Source organism: Lissotriton helveticus, chromosome 2_2, assembly GCF_964261635.1.
Source record: "Lissotriton helveticus chromosome 2_2, aLisHel1.1, whole genome shotgun sequence".
In the NCBI taxonomy this organism is placed as follows: Eukaryota; Metazoa; Chordata; class Amphibia; order Caudata; family Salamandridae; genus Lissotriton; species Lissotriton helveticus.
The window spans coordinates 523,766,171-523,791,839 of NC_136060.1; the positions used below are offsets into that span (position 1 = coordinate 523,766,171).

Genomic DNA, 25,669 nt, shown 5'->3' on the forward strand with positions numbered 1-25,669 from the left:
TTTGTTCTTTTCAAGTTTATTAATAGAGGACAAGACTACTTGTTCAAATGCCAAAATCTGTTTAGGGATATTATAACTGGGAATAAAGGTAGATTTGTTCCGCAGTCCTGTTGTCTCAATCTCTAGAGGAGGCGGCTGGGTAGCGAAAAAGGCTTTTAATCGCACTTTCCGACAGAAGGCAAAGGCAATGGCTTCCATCTTGGTTTTGGTGAAGTCAGGTTGATGATTGGGGACAAACTTTAAACCCAAGTTGAGCGGTCTTGTTATTAATCGTTTAGAGATAACACGATTAATAACAAGACCGCTCAATACGAGAAAGACTCTAAATCATTTACATTAGAGAAAGCCTACCCTTTTTTGAAGGAGGATTTTTATTCGCAGGTCGATTCACGCGGAGCACTGTATAACTATCAAGGACGGTCCCGCAATCGATTCAAAACATTCTCTGAGACATCGTCCTCATCTGATTCTTCGGGCACTGAGGCAAGAGGGAATACCAATAAAAAACAGGTCTCTTTTTTAGAGAAGGGCCAACAAGGAAAACCACGAAACAAAATACCATGGGAAATGCGTACCCGGAGGAACGTTTACAAAACATAGAAATGTCTTCCTCTATAGTTAACTTGTCAAATAAAATCTTAACAAGAGATGAAGAGTCTGTCCTCAACTTGGGTTTAAAGTTTGTCCCCAATCATCAACCTGACTTCACCAAAACCAAGATGAAAGCCATTGCCTTCTGTCGGAAAGTGCGATTAAAAGCCTTTTTCGCTACCCAGCCGCCTCCTCTAGAGATTGAGACAACAGGACTGCGGAACAAATCTACCTTTATTCCCAGTTATAATATCCCTAAACAGATTTTGGCATTTGAACAAGTAGTCTTGTCCTCTATTAATAAACTTGAAAAGAACAAAATGTTTGTCAAACCGAACATCAGTAGAGGCCAACGCCAAGCGATACAAAATCTTAGAGCGGATTCATCTATTGTAGTGAAAGCTGCAGATAAAGGCGGTGCCACTGTGTTGTGGCCAAGGGAGAAATACATTTTGGAAGGTGAATCACAGGTCAATAACCAGATATGGTATAGGAAAGTTGATGTGGATCCAACTAAAGACATACTAGGGACAATAACGCAATTGATTGCGAGTGGTGTTGAAGAAGGGTTTGTGGGCAAAAAGGAAGGTGAATTTTTGGTTAAAAAATTCCCACGGACTCCTATATTGTACTTTCTGCCCAAGATTCACAAAAATCTGAATGACCCCCCCGGACGTCCTATCGTCTCGGGGTGTGACTCTTGTCTAGAGCCACTGTCCAAATATGTGGATTTTTTCCTAAAGCCCTTCATCTGTAATGTGACATCATACCTGAAAGATACGACCGATTTCCTCACTAAAATAGAGGGCCTAGAATTTAATCCACTTGAGGAAATAATGGTCACTATGGACGTCACGTCCCTTTATACGCAAATCCCGCAAGGGGAGGCGTTAGAGGTGATGGAGATGTACCTTGACACAAGAGACCGACCTCATCGAGTGCCCACCAGATTTATTCTGCAGTTGGCTGAACTAACCCTAAAAAAGAACTACTTTTGCTTTAATGGCGAGTTCTTTTTTCAAATCAAGGGGACAGCCATGGGATGTCCCTATGCGCCGGAGATGGCCATATTATTTATGGCACAGTATGAAGAGAAATTTGTGGCAAATAACAACCCCTACAAGAAATGTATAAAACAATGGCTAAGATACATTGATGACGTGTGGCTCCTGTGGCAGGGGAGCCACACCGAATTGATGGAATTTCATCAATGGCTAAACAACAAACACGGCGACATTAAATTCTCTATGGAACAAAGCAATTTGAAAATGACATTCCTAGATGTGGAAGTTAGCTGCATTGACGGTCGTTTAAAGTCATCTCTTTTTAGAAAAAAGACGGACAAAAACACTATTCTCCACCATAGGAGTGCGCATCCACGCAATTTAAAAACAAATTTACCCTACGGGCAGCTACTCCGCATCAGAAGGAACTGCTCTGATGTCACAGACTATGACTTACACGGAGGAAGATTTTGTGAGGATATGAAAAGCAGGGGCTACCCTAGGAAGCTGCTGAAACATGCTTTCAAACGAGCACGCTATACCCCGAGAGAATGTCTATTACAAAGTAAAGTGAAACCCGAAATGGACAAATTGGTTTGTGTAACAACATTTGGTCCACATACCCATAAAATTCGACAGACCATACTTAAAAATTGGCATCTGCTGGAGGGCTTAGAATGCCCCTTTCCCAAACCGATTTTTGCTTTTAAAAAAAACCGCAGCATTGGACAGCAACTGGTGCGTGCGGACGTCACCATTGAAAAACCTAAACATGACTTATTGTCAATGTGGGGATTCAAGCCGGTCGAGGGACACCATAGATGCGGCAACTGTGTCTCTTGTGACACAACAATCGAGGGAAGTGAATTCACACACAAAAATGTCAGGTGGAAGAACCAAGGGTTTTCAAACTGCAAAACACGGAATGTCGTGTATGCAATTGTCTGCGGATGCGGAAAATTGTATATAGGAAAGACTAACCAGCAGGTTAATACCCGAATAACACAGCATAGGTCACGAATAAAAACAAAAGTGCTAACCGCTCCAATGGTACAACATTTTGTTGACACTGGACACACTGAAACAGATTTCACGTGGACGGTTTTGTACACAGTGACTCGAGCCCAATGTATTAAGGATGTGGACGATGTCTTATTGAGGAAAGAAGCGTATTTAATCCTGCGCTTCAATAGTTTACAAACTGGACTAAATTCGATGTCTGAGATTTCACGATTGTAATCCGCTTTGATATATTACAGTGCTCAAGTGGAACCTTTTATGTAGACTTTTACTTAGGAAAATATCAGAATGCAAAATGGGACTCCAACTCCCATAAAGCCCGGATAGCCCTGACAGTCATGTGACAGTCATGTGACACGCATTGACGATCACATGTCTGCTTTTTAAGATGGCGACTTAGTCAAACGAGTGACTCCCTGGATTGGTTTGGAGTGCACTTGGGAGCGTGTGTTTCTTCAAGATCACCAACATTTAGGTAAGCACAAAGATAGGTAACGCTTAGTGATACCGCGCATGACACAGGAGCGGGCTCACACTGTCCGTGTTTGTCATTTTAGAACATAAAAACGAACATAAAAACGAACTGAAACCGGCTAGAAGTTAGAAAAACAGGGGAACTGCATTTAAACAGCCCAAGCGCCAACAATAAGGTAGGCACCCGGTTCTGTTACCCGTTCTACTCGTTCCAAACCGCTGTTTGTAAAACCGATTGGAATAGTTGAGTGACTTTAAACTCTCCTTGTAGGTGCAATAAGACGTGTCCACCGCCGGCTGGCGGGTGGGAGCTGATTTTTGTCCCACGCACGGCTGTTTCAAATATTTACCAAACAGAAGTGCAGACTACTGGTTTGAAGGTAATTTTCCAAGATTGTCCTCTGGCCATCTAGGCGCAGGCTGTCCTGACCATTACTAAATTGTAATTTGGTTCGTTGTAATTTTCTAGAACCGAATCTACATTGATTGAATAGGATCTCTTGAAAATTGAAAACCCGCTGCCAACTTGAAAATAAAGGTACACGTTTTCTAGAAAGTCTTCGTAGGGGGCAATGTATATAGGGGACGAAAATGAGGATTGCAAAATCTCACTCATTTTCTTTGTACATAATTTTCAGAAGAATAATACGAGAAAGCCCTGATGAGAACTTGCCAAATGCCAGAGCGAGTTCGAAACGCGTCGGCAATAGCAGAAAGGAATTGGCAATAGCAGAAAGAATTCAAGTTTATTTATCAGACAATTGAAAATTTGTATTTGTTACAATTCATTTTGTTTTCTTTTCCTTACTGCAAATAGCTTCATTGCTTAATACTACATAACGACTGATGCTTCTCGTATGACCGTATTTGTATATGTATGTACACTTAATGATTGGATGTCATTTTGTCATATGTATTTATGTATTTTTGTTAAAATTCTTTGTCAAATGTTTTTGTATAAATTGTATGTACGTAGTGTTTTTCTCATGCAATCAATGCTTTAACTTAATGAGATTTATATGAAAAAGTAAATGGTTTAAATAAATTCGACCATACAAATCATAACAAGGATTTGGTTTGTTGCTCAAAATATAGCTATCAAAAATCGCAGGGCCAGCATTTCTCTTTGTATAAACAATGATTAACAGCAGCATGACACGACAGGCTCCATCCGAGAAGCACTCATACTACTCCACGAGCGAGAGACATGGCACAGAGTTCGCAGACTGATGCTGGGGATGGAGGACCTAACGCAGGGCCAGTACCACCACTGCATCTGATGTCTTGGAATGTTAGAGGTCTGGGGGACAAGATTAAGCGAGGGCTGGTTCTACAGAGCATTCGAAGGTTGGGCCCAGCTTTGGTCCTACTACAGGAAACACACCTGGTGGGCACAGCTAGTCAGCCGTTAGACAGACGGGGTTACCATATGATAGTACACTCAGACTTCACCTCAGGGTTGCGTGGAACGGGCATTCTAATGCGGAAATCGTCCAACTTTGTATTGAAAACAACTAAAACAGACGATCAGGGCCGCTTTGCGGCAGCGCATGGACATTGGGAGGGTAGGCCGGTAAATATAGTGTCGGTGTACATCCCTCCAGCACTCCACATGATTGTTTTGCCGGAACTGGGGAAATTCCTACTTGAACTGCCAGAGGGCGACCTTCTTATAGGAGGAGACTTCAATGCAGTGATACATAACGCACATGAAAGGTTCCCGGCACCTCCAGACTAAATGACTTCCTGGAGGCGCATGGGCTGGTAGATATCTGGCGACAGCTACACCCAGAAGAACAGCAATACACGTACTACTCTGCAGTACATAATAGTCTGTCCCGTATTGACTATTTCCTTACTTTGGGGGGAGGCCTTCTTACCATAGACGACATCCACATTAAACCCAGAGGCATATCTGACCATTCCCCGATTGTGCTGACGCTGTCCTGTTCAGAAAGGGCTCGTAAGAGAGTGTACCCGATTTTCCCCGGCTATTTACAGATACCGCACATTAGAAAAGAATTAAAGAAAACGACCCAGCACTACTTTGCCGAGAATACAACCTCGGTAACATCACCAACGACTGTGTGGGAAGCTTATAAAACAGTTTTGAGAGGGCAGGCCATCGCAACCATAACGGGATAAAGACGGACGCAGAAAAAGGAATTACTAGAGCTAGAAGCACAACTAAACAGGGCAAATTTGGCCCACATGGCTGACCCTACTGTAGACACACTACACTCACTACAGCTTTCACAGCGGCTCCACAATGACCACCTGCGGCGTAGAGTGATCGGGAATATAGAGGAAACGGCGCATAGAATATACAACATAGGGGATAAAGCGAGTAAGCTCCTGGCATGGCTGGATAAAAAGAAGACAGGAGGTAGACACATTTTACAATTGCGGGGCTCCGACGGAGTAATGCATACACGTCCGTCAGACATTGTAGAAGCCTTAGCAGATCACTACCATAGGGTATACACGCCAGATGTCGAAATAACACCGGAAATGGCAACGGTGGCACTTCATAATGTGCCGACCCGAACCCTGACACGAGAGGACGCGGAAGAGTTAGACACTGACTTGACACCGGAAGAGATACAGTTGGCAATAGGTGCGCTCCGCTCGGGGAAGGCTCTGGGTCCCAATGGGATCCCTATTGAATGGTACAAGATAGTGTCTGAGGTGTTGAGTAAGCCACTACTGGCAATGTATAATGACAGTCTAGAAAGGGAGATTCTGCCCCTCGACCAGAGGATACCGACAATTGTGGCGATTCCGAAACCCGACAAACCGCTTGTAGAATGTACATCATACCGCCCGATATCGCTTATTAACGTAGAGGGGAAGATTTTAGCAAAGCTGTTAGCCAACAGACTGATGCCCCACCTCGCTCATCAAATCCACCCGGATCAGTCCAGGTTCATGCCACACAGGAGCACGGCATTGAATCTCAGAAGGGTACACGGAGCGTTAGCTCGGGCCCCTTTGTTAACTGAACCAGCAGCTATCCTGTCATTGGACGCCAGGATGGCGTTTGACATGGTGGAATGGCAATATCTCTTTGCGGTGCTAGCGCACATGGGTTTCGGCCCCAAGTTTATTTCGTGGATAAGGCTTTTATACGCTAGCCCGGTGGCACATGTAGCAGCGAACGGGCATATCTCCCGCGAGATACCACTAGCTTGAGGGACGAGACAGGGGTGCCCCCAACTTCCCCTTTACTATTCGCCTTAGTCCTGGAACCACTGGCCGCCATGATACGGGCTGCCCCGCTCTTAAAGGGGATATGTTGGGCAGACAACTGGGAGGACAGGGTCTCCCTTTATGCCGACGACCTGCTAATTTATTTGTCGGACCCAGAAAGGAGTATACCGATACTCCTAACGCTATGTGATGAACATGGCCGAACATCCGGATACACTATCAACTGGTCGAAGTCCATCATCTACAACCTGAGGGGTACCTTACCGAATTTTCCCGCGGATTGCCCACTAAAGGTAGCGGGCTCCTCCTTTAAATACCTGGGAATCTATGTCACCCGTGATGACCGGGTCTTTTACGAACTGAATTTGTTACCACTTTTAGATCGACTGAAGGCAGACGTGAGACATTGGAAGGCACTCCCACTAATAATGTTAGGGAGGGCAGTGCTGTTCAAAATGATGGTGCTGCCGCGGTTCCTCTATGTATTAGAAAATGCACCTGTTATAATATCGCCCGAATACTTGCGGAAGGTGACGGCTGAGATGACTGGATTGCTGTGGGGTAATCGTCCAGCTCGCATAGCAAACGTTAAGCTCGTTCGGGGCTGGTACGATGGCGGGATAGCCCTGCCCGATGTGCAAATGTATTATTGGGCGGCACAACTTAAAGTTATAAATCAGTGGCTCCATGCCCCGCAGGACGACCCGGCTTATCTAGCGGATAGGGCACAGCTGGGCACTCACAGTTTACTAGCCCCGCTATATCATAGAGGTGCTGCGGCAAAACTGATAGGTCCAACCAGACACACAGTAGCGCTGTGGCATAGAGCACAAACTAGACTCAAGTGGGGGGGTGTTATAACCAAACTTACACCCCTGTGGGACACCAAGGCCTTAGGACAATTACGACATAGCAAAGGCTTCACACAATGGGATGACATAGGAATCTCCACGGTAGGAGACTTGTGGACAAAGGAAGGGGTGATACCGTTCGAGCGCCTTCAAAAACAATACCACCTGGGCCCTAACGAAACCTATTGTTATGTACAGATACGACATGCACTAATGACGGCCATAGACATAGGTACGGAGATACCGGAATCGTCTCCGCTGGAAGACCGCCTATTAACTGACTACATGGAAACTAGTGCCACTTCCCTAACTTACCGGAAGTTGATTAACAATTTACCGGACCCATTGCGTAAATTGCGAGAAAAATGGGAGGGCGAACTGGGGGCAATGGACGACACAGACTGGAACGCAGCGCTGGCATCCCCCAAAGAAGCGGGTATTTCATCAAGATTCAGACTGGTGCAGTTTAAAATACTACACCGAGTTTATTTTACAAGGACCGTGCTACATAAAATACATAGAGCCGACCACCCATATTGCCTCAGAGGCTGCGGAGAGGAGGGTACACCGCTACACACACTTTGGGAGTGTCCGAATATTGCTGACTACTGGCGACAAGTGTTGCGTACCATTTCCCAAACTCTTGAGGTCTCCCTTACACTCGACCCGCGCATATGTCTGTTAAACCTGTGGGGTCTGAATGATTTGACATGCCAGGGGCAGCAATGGGCTACTGTGGGAGTAATGGTAGCTAAACGGGATATAGCGCAGAAGTGGGGGGCTGCGGAAACGCCAACTCTGGCGCAGTGGTGCAGAAATATGGACATGCTTTTAGTGATTGAAAGAGCGGTATATAAAATAAGAGCCAATCCTCGCAAATGGAATAAGGTGTGGATGCCATGGAATAGTTACCGGGGGGATATATGTGAGCCCTTACCGGAAGATGACATTGATAGCTCGGTGGATGAAGAAGACATAGACTAAAGACAGCACGGCGTGGCTGACCAGGCATAATGTGGTTACTGTGGGCCTGTTAGATGAATCAACTTCCTCACCTGTAGAACTCTGGGAATTGTTGGACTTGGGTTGTGAGTGTGAGCTACTCTGCCGCTATGTAAGATGGGAAAGAGGTGTGAGACAGAAATGCTGCTTGATAAACTTATAGAGTCACAAGTTTGTTCAAGGTTATAAAATATAAAAGAAAGACGCACACAGATTTTTCCAACATGAGAAATGGACTTACTGCAACCATGTTACTAAAAGGTTACCGGCCGAGACTGCCAGATGGAACATTGTCTACTTCTTTTGATGAAGTGCTGAAGTTTATAGCAGCCGGCCTCAGGGTTGTAGGCAAATGCTGTGTATGTGTTGCAAACCTCAATAAACGTCTTTGCCCAAAAAAAAAAAAAACTGCATTGCAGGTCTGTGTGTGTACAATTGCACCTATGCCCAGGTTGGCCTTTATAATCCTCTGGCAACTTCTGAGGGGACCTTGCACTATCACTGGAGCACCCCTAGGGTAAGTCTTAAGGGGTGAAGCAGGTGGTAGGTGAAAGGTAGGGCAGGTACACATGTGTGTTCCCAGCCCAGGTAAAGAAGAATATTAATGTATTTTTAAAGTTCCTATGAGGTTTGTTCTTCCAATATGTTAACATGGGGGAATGCCTTAGATGACTTTAAGCTGCAGTGGTGGCTTACAGTGGAGCAGCCTCAAAATGTTTCGTATCATTGGATTCACAATGACAAACCCTCCCCTGTGGTAAAGATGGATTTGTCATTAATAGCTTAGAAATGCCACTTCTAGAAAGTGGGCATTTCTCTACTCTAAAAATCTTTGTGCACCTTTTATCTCTACTCCAGTGCGCACTGGAGGCTAGGGGAACATATAATTCTCCAGTGACAGCCACACTGGGCAAGCAACTGGAATGACGGACCTCTGCCCTTTGAGGGCCTGGCTGGATAAAATGGAGGGAGAGGTTTTGACACTAGGCCTCTGAGGAGCCAGATCATGGCCCCACTGAAGATTAAGATCTGCATTCCACAGCCCTATGACAGGTAGGACTAACATTTGGTTTAGGGGAGACATCAGTGGTTCAAAGGGAAACCCTCAGAACCAGCCCCAACTTCAAAGGCACACTATAATATTAACTACTGGTGCCTTACTTCAGCTGGGTAGAGATACCTTTGTGGGGATATAGGACCAGACATCCTGGACTGTGCGGTACACCTGGCCAGTTGAATCTGCTGTGCACAAGGAGGACTTCTGCCATTGGAAGGACCTGTGCACCCTTCCTGAATAGTGGGTGGCGTGGGCTGACTACCTGCTGCTGTGTGGTGCCCTGAAGAGTGCTCTCCAAGAGCTTGTCGGCTTGCTCCCTCTTCTCTTGTAGAAGACTCAGGGACATCAAAGACCTCCTGTGAGGGACTCACACCTTCTTCTGTAACACCTGGAGAGTGTTGCCCTATTAAGTACCCACATTATCTGCTGGATCCCAACTGGCAGTGCAGCATGAGCGTTAAACTAAGTAGTGTGCCCGGAGGCCAGATTGCCTCGTGCATAGCCTCAAAATCATTACCTGTATCTAAGGAATGGGACACCTGCATTATGAGGGCCTCACACACATAAGCATCTTGGTGGTGAGCGAATTTACTGTTTGTGGGACCCTGCATGGCCTGCTTCATTGATCATGCCGCCTCTCTCTCTCATATGCGGCCCGCCGACTGCATGCTCATTGTGTTCAATGTCTGATTAACAGGTTGTGACCCACAGAGGGGTGGCATACCCTTGGTAGTGCCTCATTCTACCTCGTGCGGCACTGCTAAACTTGAATCTGTTTCTGTGACCAAAATTGTCAGATGCAACCTGAATCAATGCGCACCAGGATTTTTGCCTCATTTCCAGGGTGGTGCAGAATTTGCAACTCTTCATTGTGTGTCACCGGTAGTGTGAGGTACGACCTGTATCAATGGGCTCCAGACATGGTGCCTCATTTCCAGGGAGGTTCAGCATGTACAACTCTTTAATGAATGTAACTGGACCTTTCCGGTGCTACTCAGATCATCGCGCACCGTGTGTGACCAGAACTGTCTGGTGTGACTCATATCAATGTTCACCAGAAATTGTGCTTCATTTCCAGGGAAGTACGGGGGAGCGGATTTGTGATCTGTTGTGCCTGGATTGCCTGGGTGCTACTTTGATTGATGTGTGTCTCATGGGGGGCCTCATTCTTCTGAAAGGCTTCCCGCTTCACCCCCCAATTATTGATTGTGCCTTTTATGTCCACAGTTCAGCAGATTAACTGCTCTCTCCTCTCCCAGACCGACAACTTTGTGTTGCCAGAACTGTATTGTCTGGATTGAGCCTGGGTGGTGAAAGTACTTGTCTTGATGGAGGAACACTTTCGCGAGAGATCGGAAGCAGGTCAAGAGACTGCATGACCCCCTCCTTGTGCTTTGCAGAACTGGGATGGTGCCGGAAGTCAAATGTGAAACCCTTTGATTGAAGGACTATCTCCCTCAGCGTGCTTCTGCTCTGCATACCTTGGGTAAACTTCCCAAGTGGTGACCAAAATTGCTATTTGCTGACTGCCACCTAATGAGCCCTGCTACCTACCCCCACCGTCTTCCCTGGGACCCTGAATAAGTGTGACTCTGGCTGCAATCAACTTAGTACCAGGGGGAGATTATTTATCTTCCACCCGTGGGCGTAGGGTAGTCGGGGTTTGCCAAAATGTGGAGGAGAGCTTGGACCACAGGGTCCGCATAAGTATTATTAACTGACCTGCCGGATATCAGTTGTACGGCATTCCAGTGCTGTGTGCCTGCGTGCGCACTCCATACAGACCTGCCTGATATCTGTGGCACAGCGTATTGGTGCTGAGTGAGTGTGTGGGAGTGACTGCATGAGGACTGCTTGTAATTAATTACACCACACGGCAGTGTTGCTTTACACAGTGATTCCTTGCATAAAGAATACTACATTTGTCATTGGTTTTTACCCATGCAGCCTTGGCCCATGGTGCTGTTGTAATTATCTGTGTATCTGGGGTACACCCTATAACTATGTGGCATTGAATGAGCCTTGTTCTGACAACATTTTGCAGCGAGAGGGCCCTCTTCATAACCTGGAACACATCCTTTTTAGTGATGGGCCCCACGCCCATACTACTTTCGTCATTGACAATTCTTTTAGAGGGCTAGTGAGGGCAGTTAGATTTTGAATGAAATGCCTACAATATATCACCATCCTCAGAAAGCTACTCATTCCAGTAACATTGGTGGGAGCCGGGGCCAACTGGATATCTTGTGGCGAGAACCTTTTTATTGAAAAATGGTAACCATGGGCACTGATTTCTTTTTGGAGGAATGCACATTCCTCATGCTTGAGAGTGAGCCCATTCTCCAGCAGCCAGTGAAAAGTCGTCATGAGCCTATCTACATGTTTTTCGTGAGTGGGAACATGAAACAAGATATCATAGCTGATATTGTTGATACCCGGAAGTCCCAGCACACACTCCGAATTGCCATCCTGGAACACTTCCACAATGCTGGATATCCAAATGCTGAGGCTCTTGTACCTTTTGAGACCTATCTATGTAGAAAATGTGGTGATTGGTCTGGATTCAGGCACCAACATAAGTTGCTGACACCCAGCCATTAGGTCAATTTTTGAGAACCATTTTGATCCCATTACCTATGCCATAATATAATTCACCGTGGGGCACAATTGTCTCTCAAGACTTATTGCCATGTTGGATAGGATTGTTTCTACGCAAATTCTTTCTTCTCCAGGTTGCTTGGGTTACCTAGCCAGCACTATAGGGGACACACAAGGTGGGGGCCTCACCACTTTCTGAATGATATCTGCTTGTTAAAGATGCAGTAGTTCTTCCACCTTGGGTCGTAGGTGAAAGAACACCCGGCAATGACTCAGGGCAACGGGTTGGATTGGCGCATAATTGGGGAGGTCTAATAATCTATCCTTGAGGCATCCAATGCTATTAAACAGAGGTTCAAACTCATCCAGCCAATCTTATACATTGGTGAAGTCCACACTGTATGCAAATGATACTTGCTGGTGGTCTTCTTCGGTCTGCATATGAGTAACTTCCCAAGGCTTCATGACTCTCAGATGGGAGCTTCATCAGATGGTGAAGATGGGCAGAGATAAAGCACAGTACAGGTGAGCCCCACAAGTGCCAGGCAGCCAGGCGTGGCCACAGTTAACCCTGGGCAACGAACTCCGCTCTGGGATTTGTTAACTAGGCATTCCATTAAAAACACGAAATTCAGGCAAAAACTCTGTTCTTCCACATAGCGGAGTCAGCTACTAAACTGCACCCTCAAATGCTTTGACAAAGCAACTTTACATGCTAAAAAGCTCACAAAAGTGAACTTTGAAAATTAAAAATATCAGGCAATGAGAGAGGTGATGATTTTGGGGTACCCTCTAACCTAGGGGGAGGACCAAGCAGATGCCTTGAACAAAAAGAGTATATTATGCTGAACGATTCAGAGGTGGTCCAATCCTCTTAGGACCACCCAAAGCACAGTTATGGGCAAAACTACAATCCCAACCATAGGCCCTGCAAAGCATTATGGGACGAGATTAGCAGTGGGTAGTGAATATTATTATATCCAGTATCAAAATAATTCTACAAAGAGCTGTAGTTCAACTAGTGGTTACTAGGCCTCCCGCACAAGTCAAATGCAAAAGCATTGAAATTATTACATCAAGCTGCAGTTTAACTAGTCGCAGCTAGGTGCATTTTGCTGGCAGAGCAGAGTCAGGTGTGGTATGTTCCTGGGGCTGATGAGGTTGGCCAGAATGTAAGGACATGGTAAAGCTCTCCTACCTCGATGTCAGTGAACGCAACATTGTCCATGATTGTATGTGGACAAGGAGAACTGGAAAAATAAAGCTGCCACCAACCCCTTCAGTGTCTGCCTCTGGGGCCAATCACACACTGTGTGGTCACAGTGGTTCAGGTGCTTTGCCAGAAAACAATAAGTAAAGTGCTGTCCCCAGATCTATGTGAGGGCTCTGTCTTGATTGTTAATTTTTCTCATGAATGGAGGATGATAGAAGACCACTCACAGAGCTCGCCTAACTTGAGGTGAGTCCCAGGCCCCTGTGCTGCCTAATTGGAGAGTTTATGATGTGGGAAGTGATTAATATTAATAAAAGTAAAGGAGACAGTGAGATGCCAGTGTACTGTGAAACAGAGCACGCTCTCTAAGCAGTACAGCACACTCACTGCCAGCGCACTCACTGCTTAAATGCAGCTCTTCCAACAGCGTGTCTTGTGGGATGGTTCCTGGTTGATAAGGACACCAGTACTAAAATGCGTTTGGCGAACCCCTGATGAGTGGTATTTGGCAGGGCTGCATCCTCCCTACAAAAAGTTGGAAAACTGCTCAGTGTGGGACTTTCTCTGGACTTAGAGGTCACCTGTGAAGGTATCATGTACCCATCAGAGCCAGTTGTGTGTAAGTCATGTTTTCATGTGTTTTTTCTCAGGTACGGCCGGCGCAGGACTCTCCTGGTGTGCTCTGTGCTCACACTGGTGTTCGAGATGGTCGCCACAGCATCTGTCAATTATCCCATGTTTGCCGTCTTCCGGGCTCTTTCAGGGATGTCAATTTCTGCAGTTCCCATCATCTCAACCGCATTATGTAAGTAAGGCTTTGACTGGCAGGAGAGTCTTTTTATCCTTTACATGTAATTGTATTACTCAGACTCAGCCCACCTTGTCCCAGGGTTGTAAATCAAAATCTCGAGTATAAAATATTGTGGGGCCAAACTTCTGAGATCTAAATATTAAGGACAATATATCAAAAAGGTAAGTGCACATACCTAAGTATAGATTCACTATGGTCAACTCCAATTCTACATTCCTGGCAGATATATATAAATCATGAAGGTACACACGTGGGAGTAAGTAAAGTCAACCTGTACTTACATGATCATAGTTACCTTGACAATGACTTGATACTTTCTGGTTAATATTCTGGTGGAATACCATGACATAATCCTTCTGTAACTTAGATGAGTCCACCCACCTTGATATAGCCACCCGCTGCCCATCCCCATAGATTTCAGGCTTAAGTGTATTCTATGCTCTGAAACTTACCAGTGGCCAACAGCAGGGATGCAGCAACTTAAAAAAGAAATTTAAAGTCAGGACTAAAGATAAGTAATCTGATCACTCAAGGGCAAACAGATAAACAAATCTTCGACAGGTGGTCAAAAACCTGGGAATATGGGTTGATTCTGCCCTTAATTTCCAGGCCAAAACTAAAAAAGAAGCTGGGACCTGTTTTGATCTCCTGTGAGGGCTCAAACTACTGCTGGGCTTCTTTGATCCCACAGTTCGCCAAGTCATCACCCAGGCCTCTATTCTATCTAGGCTGGACTATGCCAGTTCACTTTACCTGGGGGCTAATAAGGCTGAATTCTTACATCTGAAAAGGGCTCAAAATGCGTCTGCCAGAACCTTACTTCGCCTCCCAAGAATCTGCCCAATGACCAACGCCATCCACAGACTTCATTGGCTGCCGGTGGTGAAACGCATTGAATTTAAGTCTCTCTACTTTGCCCACAAAATCATATATTTCTGTTCACCAGATATTCTCGCAATACTGCTCTCATCCTACACACTTGTTCGCCAACTACAATCCTTGAGAAAGCATCTGGCTATTGTTCCTCGGGTGAGGAAAGAGTGAGCAGGAGGATGCTCCGTGCGCATCCTGACTGAGAAACTCTGGAACTCTCTCCCGGTTCATATTCGTAGCATCAACAACCACACCTCATTTCGTAAAGCAATCAAAACTCATCTCTTCCCTGTGCCAGGCCTTGCTCTTCTCTTTCGGTCTCCTCCTAATAATCTGCTACAGTCAGCGCTGGGACGCCCCTTTGCTGGGGCAGCTGTGCGCTCTACAAAACTTATAACATATAACATAATAACAGCACCAAAATGACAAGATAACAACTGAAACCCTGAAAAAGATGGGATTGAAGTGGGCTCTCACCTAGAACATATAGGGCCATATTATCAAGAACGGTGCAAACATTATCGCCGCTTTACTTGCAGGAAACTGCAGCTAAAGTGGCGATAAGGGGTTTGATGATATGCCCTAGAGAATTCCAGTAGAAGCCCAGGTTCTGCTTTAACGGCACTTTCCTGCTGGTAAAGCAGCAATAATGTTTGCGGCGGTCTTGATAATTTGGCCCATAGAATTATAGATGAGTGTGAGTGAAGTGTCATATATAGAATACTAAGTACCCAGAAGTAAAAAAAGAGAGGGGAGAGGACCAACTCCTAAATTCATTTTTCAAAACTGTGAAACCTACTCCTCCTATAAGTTAACATTAGGGATTCCTTGTTACATCTAATGAGCTGTAATTCCCAATTTGAAGGAGATAAAGCTGTCATGTTTAGTACCATTGAATTTGTAATGAAGAATCCATTTAACTGGTAACGTTTAATTTATCATTGCAATTTTAAAAATGCCACTTTTATAAATATAAAAGCAAAACAACAATAGGTGGATCCGAGATTTAAGCATGTTTTAACTTTTTCATGAAGATCATTTTACTTAATAAACCTGTCCTCTGATTCTTTTTTACACATGACTACATCACTTTACAAGCTTCAATATAATTTCAAAGAAGAGAGTGATACCAACAATCAAATCTGAGATGCTCAAATTCTTAAAAACATTTTGCTCAATCTAAAGATAACATACACATTTTAATGCATAATTAGAGTGACAAGGCAAAACATGTGATATTCAATGTTCAACCAGTGACAAGATTGGAGAGCCAAAGCCTAACAATAACAACAGACACTCTTGGTACACAGTATGGCGGTCCACACTCATTTAATATGGACTTGAAGAGCATATTTTTCTCAAGAACTTAATTATAGTCCTCCATATTGATGTGCCTTGTGCACGGATACCCCATTATTCATGAGTTCTCCTCAGGACAAGAGCTGGGTGTTTTCTATAACAACCAAAAAGAATTTGTATTTGACTCAGACAGTTTTTGAAAAGAAAGGGTCAATTTTCATCCAAGTGAAATCCAGAGTTTCTGAAGGCGAGACTTTATTCAATGCAGATTTATTCACACAGCGGTGCGTCGACAGCTTCGTAGGAGTCCTTTCAGATAGACATGCTGTCTGCAAGTATCTGCAAAATTTGAATAAACCTGCAAAAAAGGAAATATTTTCTTCAAGTCCATATTAAATGAGTCTGGACCCCCATACGGTGTTGAACACTGAATATCACATGTTTCCCTTGTCTCTCTAATTATGCTTTAATATTTATATGTTATCTTTAGATTGAGCACAATGTGTGTAAGAATACTGGCATCTCAGAAGTGATAATTGGTATCACTCTCTTTTTAAAAAATGATAATGAAGCTTAAAAGTTGATGCCATGTGTAAAAAAGTATCAAAGGTCATGTTTATTGAGTAAAATGATCTTTACAAAAATGTCACCTGTGATGGCTGTGGTTCCTAATGGGTCACAAAGTGTTAACTACCTCATTCATATTCATGAGATAATTTAATTTGTGTCCTACTAGGAAATGCTAAATTACATTTAACACTTCAATACGTTAGGAGTTGTAATTTCCAAATTGGGACTTAGGAAGAATCGCAATTTGGAGATCACAATGCCTAGTGTTAGTACATTTGTCCCCTGGTTCCTTTGTGGGAACCTGAGATAGGCTAAAAGTCATGACCAGGGCTCATTTTATCAATGTAGCTTGTGGTAAACCATGGGGCATATTACCAAGCATAAGCGAAAAATATCGCTAAGCTTGGTTAGCGGCCAAAATATTGTTGCCGAGCTTCGCCTATTTTTATCGCTTAGGAGCCTTGATATTATCAAGGTTTATCTCCTAAGCGATAAAAATCGGCCGAAATGCATGAATATTGCTGAAAAGTCAGCGATATTCATGCATTACCGAGCAAATGGTCTTAGCCATGTTATCCACCTTCCATTGGATAACATGGCTAAGAACTGCTCTGGGCAGGCGTTAGCTTTTGGAGATAATCGTGCTTAGCGCGATTATTTCCAAAAGTTGGTAACATGGGATAGCGATGTTAGTGACTGTTTCCAGTCGCTAGCATCTTTGCACGCCCACTTTGCATGTCATTAGCGATAATTATCGCTGACATGCAAAGTGGGCCCCTAAATGCCCGCTATCGCCTGTTAGCTGTCGCTAACTGGTGTTAGAGATAGCTAGGTAATAGGGCGATACAATTATCGCCGCTTTAGCGGGAAAAAGTCCAGCTAAAGCGGCGATAAGGCCCTTGGTAATATGCCCCCAAGTTCCTTGGGCCAGATGGTCGTAGCATGATAGTTCTATTCACTGCATGTTAGGATCTCTGTTTTGGGTGAGTTAAGTTTAAGGTGAATGTTCAGCCACCATTGGTTGACTACTCGGAGCCAGTGGTTTTGTCCTACGGTGTCTAGCTCATTCAGGATTTTCAGATTTGAGTTGATCTGAGGTGAAGGGTGGAACTCAAAGCAGATCCATTGCCTCTTTAAGACTAAAATACTTTTTGTAAAAGGAGGATTTTTAAGTTGTTACTGGAGTTTGTATTGTGCAGTGTGCTGTGTGACATAATAGTTTAGCAGATTATGGTCTAAACGAAGTACAACATGACAAAAGTGGCCACAATACAGATGAGTGCTGGGAAAATTATAATAAATGAATGCCCCTTCGTGGTCAAAAGGTCTTGGGAATAGTATTTTCCCTTGATAGAGATGTGAGTTCTTATGCATGAAGATGATCAACAGCAAACCAGATCTGATCAGTTCGTCTTGTCTTGCAGCTGTGGAGTGGGTGGAGGTGAAGCATCGCTCCATGTCCTGGTGCGTGTGCAGCATTTTTTGGCCAATTGGAATTATGCTCCTGTCCCTAGTGGCGTACCTGATCCGGGACTGGCGGTGGCTTCTCATTGCAGCCACTTGCCCCTATATTTTCATCATTATCAGCATATGGTGAGTGGAGTGGAATTCTGATCTGTGTTTGGCAGTCACTATGCTATCCAAGAGTTTGATCCCATGCGTGGCTCTACTGGTGCATCTCGGTATGTGCTCGCACTTGCTCTACTACTGCCTTTCTCTATCTTATTTTAATAGTGGGGTCCCAGACAAAGCTCTGCCAAGGTATCCTGATTGTGGTCTGAATCTGTTCTCGTGTATGTCAATGTGCTGTTATCTTATACATTCGGCCATATGTATGAAGGTACCGATTTGCGATTCTGAAATAGCGATTTTTAAGAAATCGCTATTTCAGAATATGTATGTACAAATTCGCTTTTTTATAGTGAATTCTTAGTATTCCTTAATTGCGATTAGCAAATTGCGAATCGCAATTAAGGAATACTTTCCCCTTCATTTCTATTGGCCAGGAGGCCCATAGGAATGAATGGGAAGGTATTCTCAATTTTGCGATTCGCAATTTGAAAATTGCAAATTGAGAATAATTTCAAGGGTGCAGGGGTGCCCAAAGGACACCCTGTTGCACCCCTGAAATATGCATGGGTGCACATGTGGTGCACATACATGCCGTAAGGGCATGTATGTGCGTCACATGGCGCTTTGAAAAATGCTGAAATGTGCATTTTTCAAGCAAACCGCAACTTACCACCAATTAGACGTTGGTGGTAATTTCCTTAAATGCAATTGCAAAATAAGGAATCGCAAATTTTGCGATTCCTTATTTTGCACCGGATTTTACTTCATACATATCATTTTGCTCATTCGCAAAGGCTGAAATTCTGTGAATTTCGGCCTTTGCGAATGCGAATTTGCTTCATACATATGGCCCATAGTGTTGTTTGCTCCTAGTGTAACCCTGAGAAATCAAGCCCCATCTTCAAGCCCTCAAATAGTCATTGATACATTTCCTGACAGTTTAGAATTAGTCCTCAAAACCAGCCTCTCTTTGAAAGATGGTTCAATGTGTTCTCTGTTTCATTCCCATCAGTGCCAGCATCGTCTCCCCATGATGATGGCCCCTGTCCATCACTACTACCTTTCCTTGGAGTTTCTGATAAATGTGTTCTGTGTCCTCTTAAACTAAACACTTGACGATGTCCTTCTCCTCATCTTTCATTCATCTCCTAGTACCTAGATCAGAAATTGAACAGATATCTACTAACATTATTTGTGACACAGTCTTCTCTCTTTTTAAAGGTGGCTTCCCGAGTCTGCGAGGTGGCTGTTGACCAAAGGCAAAGTGAAGGAAGTTCACGCCCTCTTGGTTCAATGCTCGTCAATGAACAGCCGGAAACACTTGTCCTCCAATATCAACATTGAGGTGAGAGAAGTGTAGTAACACAGTAAAACTATCATGCAAACAAAGCTACAGACTGAACTCATGAACTCAAAACCAATCATGTACCCCAGCATTAGAGATTACCTCTTCCATCCTTCCCCTTACACTCAATTTATGTTCTCACCCCCTGCTGCTCTTTATCTCCCCACATCCCTTTTATTTGTATTTAATACCTCACATCTTCTATTATTATCCCACCCTCTCTCTCTCTCTTCCACCTGTTTTTTGATTCTGCCTCTTCCCCACCTCCCTTTTCACCTCTTGATGCTCACTCTGTCCTCTCTCTTATCTTTCCCTCCTTCCTACTTTCTCACCATTTTCTATTTCTGCTCTTCTGCTTATCTATTCTCTTTCCTCGCATCCGGCCTTATACTCAGCCATGCTCTCCATACCCACCTCCCTTATTCCTCCTTCTCAGCCAATTCTCACTGTTTTTGTATGCCACCCAACGCATCTATCAATCACCCATTTATTCTCCTTTGACACTATCTCCCTCTTCTCTTTATCATACCCTTTCTTTTCCTTCTTCCAAATGACTCATTACCCTCTCTCTTCCTCTCCTCTACCTCAACCTAACTTATCTCTCAGAACTTCATTGCCCCTGTGTTCTCCTCCCCTTTGCTTTCATATCACATTTTTTTCTGATCTCTGACCCCACCTTAACACCACAACATCTCCTTCAATAGTGATCTACACCCTATTTCTTGCCTTCAACCGGCTAGCACGCTCTCCCTTCTTACACTCATAATCACCTATTGTACTACATCACATTATGTCCACATCCACCCTTCCCCTTGATGACAAACCTTCACCTCTTCCACCCTACTCTCCCTGCCGTGTCTGTCTCCCTGGCTTTCCGTGGTATCTGTGTATTACTGTGTTATTTATTTGCACTCTATGTTCATCTAGTTTGTATTTGAATTGCACCAGGGTCTACTGCTTGCTGGTTGAAATGTAGAATGTTGTCTTTCAAAATGGCTAAGGACTTGGTTGCAGCCTGGAGACCAAAGTGAGTGGAGTTTCCCATTCCCATTGAATAATACTTGGATTTAGCCACCTCTACTGAATTCAAAGTGTATTTTATCCACCCTAGTCCCACATTTGTCAACGAGTACTGGATACCAGGACTGGGTGTGACTTTTGGGAGCACATCTGTTTTTTCCGGGATTTGCAATCTACAATGATGAACAGGAGACTTCCACACAGTTGGTGGTCACTCTTTAATGGAGCGATGATAGCTGGATATCGCCTGCAACCTAACCGGGACTGCTTCATTGTGTTTCCCTATTTTTAACAACTGGAATTTTGGTGAAAGACTCTTACGTGATGTCTCTGTGCATGTGTGGAGGTGATTGGCTGTAACCATAGTACAACCAGTGTGCATGCTTCTTTGCTGGACCAACTTCCACATCATAGTAACACGCTGAGTGAGGCGATTGGTTGTTGTCGTAGTACGCAGTGTGTGCATGCTCCAATCAACGTTCCTTGTTGCCTGGGAACTTTTGTATTCTTCTGAAGCTCTATCTTCTGGCCTGCATCTTGAGACCTAACAGTCTTACATTGCACGTCATAGCTCCGCAAGGCAAGACAAGTCAAGTTCTTCAGGCACGTTTGGAGGAAAGCCGACTTACATGTGCTTCGTGATATGGAGTATGAACCCTCTGCTGAGGTATCTCCATGCCGCAGTGTGATCTCCAATCCTCCGCACTGGGGACAAGTTATTATTTTGCTTCAGTACATCCAGTTGTATGCTTCCTGAGTGTTGTTTACTTGGGGACGTTGCTTTCTAGTTTGTTACTCTTTCTAGAGTATTAGTGCTTTCAGGAGCCTACAACATCTGTGGACTAATAATGGGACCAATTGTGTGATAACATTTCAAGGTTTCTCATGGACAACCTCTGTGGGACTCCACACAGCAGAAAAAAACGGTTTGGAGCAAAATTCACCTAATGAGACAATTTGCAATCAGTCCGAGACGAAGGACTTCAAGAGTTTCCATGCTTTACCATAAGGGGAATGCTGGACTTAGCACTTTTTGCATGGTCATCCCTGAACTTTTTGCCTTTCTCCAGCATTTTGTCTGATCTGTTTTTGTTGGTTTTATGACTCTGGGGACTTTACCACTGCTGGTCAGTGCTAAAGTGCATATGCTCTCCCTACTGTAAATTGCTATATGTGATTGGTTTCCATGATTGGCTTATTTGGTTTACTGTCAGTCCCCAGTAAAGTGCACCAGGAGTGCCAGGGCTAGTAAATACAAACGCTGCTGGTGGGATTGCAGCACTGGTTGTGCCACCCACAGAAACAGCCTGTAAAGTGTGTCTCAGGTCGGCCATTGCAGATCCTGTGTGCAGTCTGGTACTGCCATGTTGAATCGACAAGAGCACCCACTTGCCAGTCCCTAAACATTCCATTTTCTGCATATTAGTCACCCCCTATGGTAGGCCCAAGTGCAAGGTGCATTGTAGATAAAAGGTAAGACAAGCCCTGATGTGTGTGGCATGTCCTAATAGTGAATTACAACAATGTATTCGTTTTTCACTATAGTAAGGCTACCTGTTCGCCATAGGCCAGAATGGGCAGTTTGAGTATTACATCTTATAATCCTAACTGAGTCGGGGAACTAGGTAGAATTTTGAGTTTAGTATGCCTGAACTCAGAATAATAACATGCATCTTTTAGTCATGTTGGTTTTAACAATCTGTGTTTGAAAATACCACTTTTAGAAAGTGGATATTTTCTTGTCTAACTATCCAAGCCTGCCTCTGCTAGGTTGTGTATTCCTTGTCTGGAGTTTGAGTGACAGGGCCTGGGGGATTCCAGGGTACAGGGTGAGTCAGCACATGGCTGAATACAGAGATTTGCATGCAGATGAGAGGGAGGAGTTGCACCTGGGACTTGAAGGGCTGTGCCTTCCCTCCACAATGCTGGCTCCATCTCCTGTGGTGCGTCTGTTGCCCCTAGCCTGCACTGTGAAAGGAGAGAAGGAGTATTGTCAACAAAGTGCTCCAGGACTGACCAGAACTGGTATGAACTAGGCAAAGGCCTCTCTGCCTTCAGAGAACAAATAGAAAATGAGGATAACAGTGGGGACTCAGGCCCCAGAACTTTAGATCACTTTTGGGAAACAAGAAGAAACCTTTGCTGTGGAGAGGAACCAGAGAGACTGAGGAGAGACTATCCCTAACCGTGAGGGATTGGCTTGCAGTGATTGCCTGACTGTCAAACACAGGAGAAAGGACTTTCTCCTACTACTTTCATTCAACTTGTGAAGTATCTCCAAGAGCTTGAGGTAGAGCTTGCCTCCTGCTGAAGTCTCAGGGACAGCAGACTTCACCCACCAGCTCCTCAAGAGTTCTTTGGAAGTGCCTGCAGTTGTGTTGGGTTTTCTGAGGGACTATGTGTCGCAAGGAGCTCGAAGTGGGACTCAACGAGAAGAAGTGTGTCGCAGGACTGCCACTGTCGCTTCACAACGCGAAAACACTTCGCATCGCTGGAAAAGAGGATCGACGTTGCACCAGACACCGCCCCATCATCGGAGAAGTGCGTCGCTGCCACAGCCGCTGTCGTCGCATCGCTGGGATAGCATGTCGCCGCTGCAGTTGTAGCATCATTGCCGAATCAACTTGCATCACCGGAGAAGAGGATCAACGTCTCATCAGATGCTGCCGCATCTCCGGGAAGCGTGTTGCAGGGCCTGTTGTGGCTCAGAAGAATCATTGAGTCGCTGCACGGCCGTCGGGCATGCACGCATTGTGTCGCATCAAGAAGAAGATGCCATTTTTGTTCCTTGCACCAGATATTCATCGCATCACGGCCCTGCTGGTCGCATCGCCACAGAAGCGCAGCAAGAAACCGATGCATCACCTCCCCACGCCGTGCAGAACCGACACATCCCCTATGCATCAGTAGGGACCCGACGCATCACTGTTCTTGCATGTAAGGATACGATGAATCACCCTCCCTGCACCACTTTCGTTGTATAGTTTTACGCATCTAAAGGTACATTCAACTCAAAGTGTTGCATTTTACATCTTAAGAGAAATAAGCTAATTTTACCATTTTTAAAGTATAGTCTTGTGTTTTTTGTCGTTTGTGGTCTTGTGTTAAGTCAATATAAAAATACTTATTTTTATACTACTACTTGTGTGGTTCCCATCTGTAGTGTTGTCACTGGGTTACAGTATGTGTTCACAAATGCTTTACACACTGCCTCTGAGATAAGCCTGCCTGCTCGTGCCAAGGTACTAAGGTGTGAACATGAGTTATTTTAGGAGTGTACCCCATTACCCTAACTAGACTCAAGGGTCTCTATTTGGTCAAAGGTTCCTACCACGGCCAACTAGAGTCCCCCAAATCTAACAGGGAGGGGAAGAGCACTGTAGAGGAAAGGCTGGAAGAGGGTAGGACCAAGGAGCTTAGTACTTGTAACAGGTAGAAGTTGAACTTTGATCATCACAAAGCGGTAGAGATGGTAGTTGGTGATGTGGTGAAAGTTAAATTACCTTTAAAAACTCAGGGGATGAACATTTAAGCAATCCACTAATGGTGGTCAAGGTGTTCAAGGGAGCTGCAAAATTAAAAGATGGAGATTATGGAATTTCCAAAGATTGTCTGTAAATAGGGAGTTTGTTTTTCTTTCGGGTGAAGGTGGTATGCTATCTGTGTATTGTTTTATGTGTTACTGTGTTAAACATTATTGGAACTTTATATTCACTTTGTTTGTATGTGTCTCCTGCCTTCCGATTGGAATACAGAATGGTGTCGATAAAAGTAGCTACGGACTTGGATGCAGGTTCGAGAACTGAGTGGTTGGATTTAACGATCTCTACTTTATTCAGATTGGTTTTTTTTCTACCCTTCCACACTTTCCAAGTCTGGCAGCTCCTTCGCGATACTTCCTCCCAAAATGTGTTGTTCTCACTAACACATCAGCAATCCACCAGCCCATCCACCCTTTGCCTCAGTCTTTGCACTCCTTTTAGACTACCCTCAACCAATCTTACTCAATACCATCATATAAAACCGTAAATCCTTACACCACATTACAACCTGCATCTTTCCATACCACGTAAATCAACTGCACACCATATCTCATACACTAAAGCTACCCACCACAGAACTACCACACAATGCCAGCATCTTCCCAAACACCATATATTGCGACGTTTGGAATTCCCTTGTCCATTTACTGATTACTAACACTCTTGTCATGTCCTTTAGGATACTACTGTCATGTATATCACATTTTACATACATTGCCCCATCCACATGACAATAATGATTCTAAACAGGTGACCTTTTGCCTAGTTGCTTGTTCAATCAATCAATCAATCAAACAATTTATAAAGCGTGCTACTCACCCGGGGATGTACGTTAGTACAAAGCGATCTTTTAGATTGCGGTACTTTACAACGCTGCCTTTACAACGCAAGTCGTTACAACGACTTGCGTTAATGTGAGTGGATTGTGGATTATTATAATTTTATATTCTAACACCAGCCCACGTAACAGTAGGGAAGGTGTTGGAATATAAAATTACAATATTCCTTATACAACAGCGCCATCCAGCGCAAGTCGTAGTAACGACTTGCGTTGTAATGGCACCGTTGTAAAGGTACTGCGGTGTGAAAATCGCGTTGTAAACGATGTTCCCCCTCACCCAGTAGGGTCTCAAGGCGCTGGAGGGAGGGGTCCGTTACTGCTCGAAAAGCCAGGTCTTGAGTTGCTTCCTGAAGGAGAGATGGTCCTGGGTCAGCCGTAGGTGGATGGGGAGGGAGTTCCATGTATTTGTGGTAAATAAATAAATAATACCCTATTTTTGAATGTATAAATGAATAACAGATAGCTCAATAAATAAGAGTCAAAATTCGAGGTAGTAGGAGTTTCGCAGGTTTATTACAGCATAAAGGACAGGAACAGGACAACCTGCATAGGAATAGGATGGCAAGGCCCAGCAGCTGCTGGGGCTGGATCTGGGATGAGCGCGCTAGCATTTAATAACAATACACAAGCATATATAGTAAAACAGTTGCATTACAGTACATATGATAGGCGGAGCAGTGGGTGGAGCAAAGGGTGTGACGCGTAGCAGTCGCGAAAGATAAGGGTGAAAAGAGGTGTAACAGGGCGTATACATGGACATGTTATGCAAACGTAAC

The 25,669-nt window shown here is 44.5% G+C and overlaps 1 protein-coding gene across 1 annotated transcript in view; it reads left to right on the forward strand.

Annotated features, from left to right (window-relative positions):
• Positions 1-25,669, forward strand: part of LOC144821622 (solute carrier family 22 member 7-like) — a 207,462-nt gene that overhangs the window by 49,508 nt on the left and 132,285 nt on the right. The window contains exons 3-5 of the mRNA XM_078678860.1: positions 13,671-13,825; positions 17,998-18,166; positions 19,367-19,490. Of these exons, the coding sequence (XP_078534986.1) occupies positions 13,671-13,825; positions 17,998-18,166; positions 19,367-19,490 (448 nt within the window). The remainder of the gene's footprint in view (positions 1-13,670; positions 13,826-17,997; positions 18,167-19,366; positions 19,491-25,669) is intronic.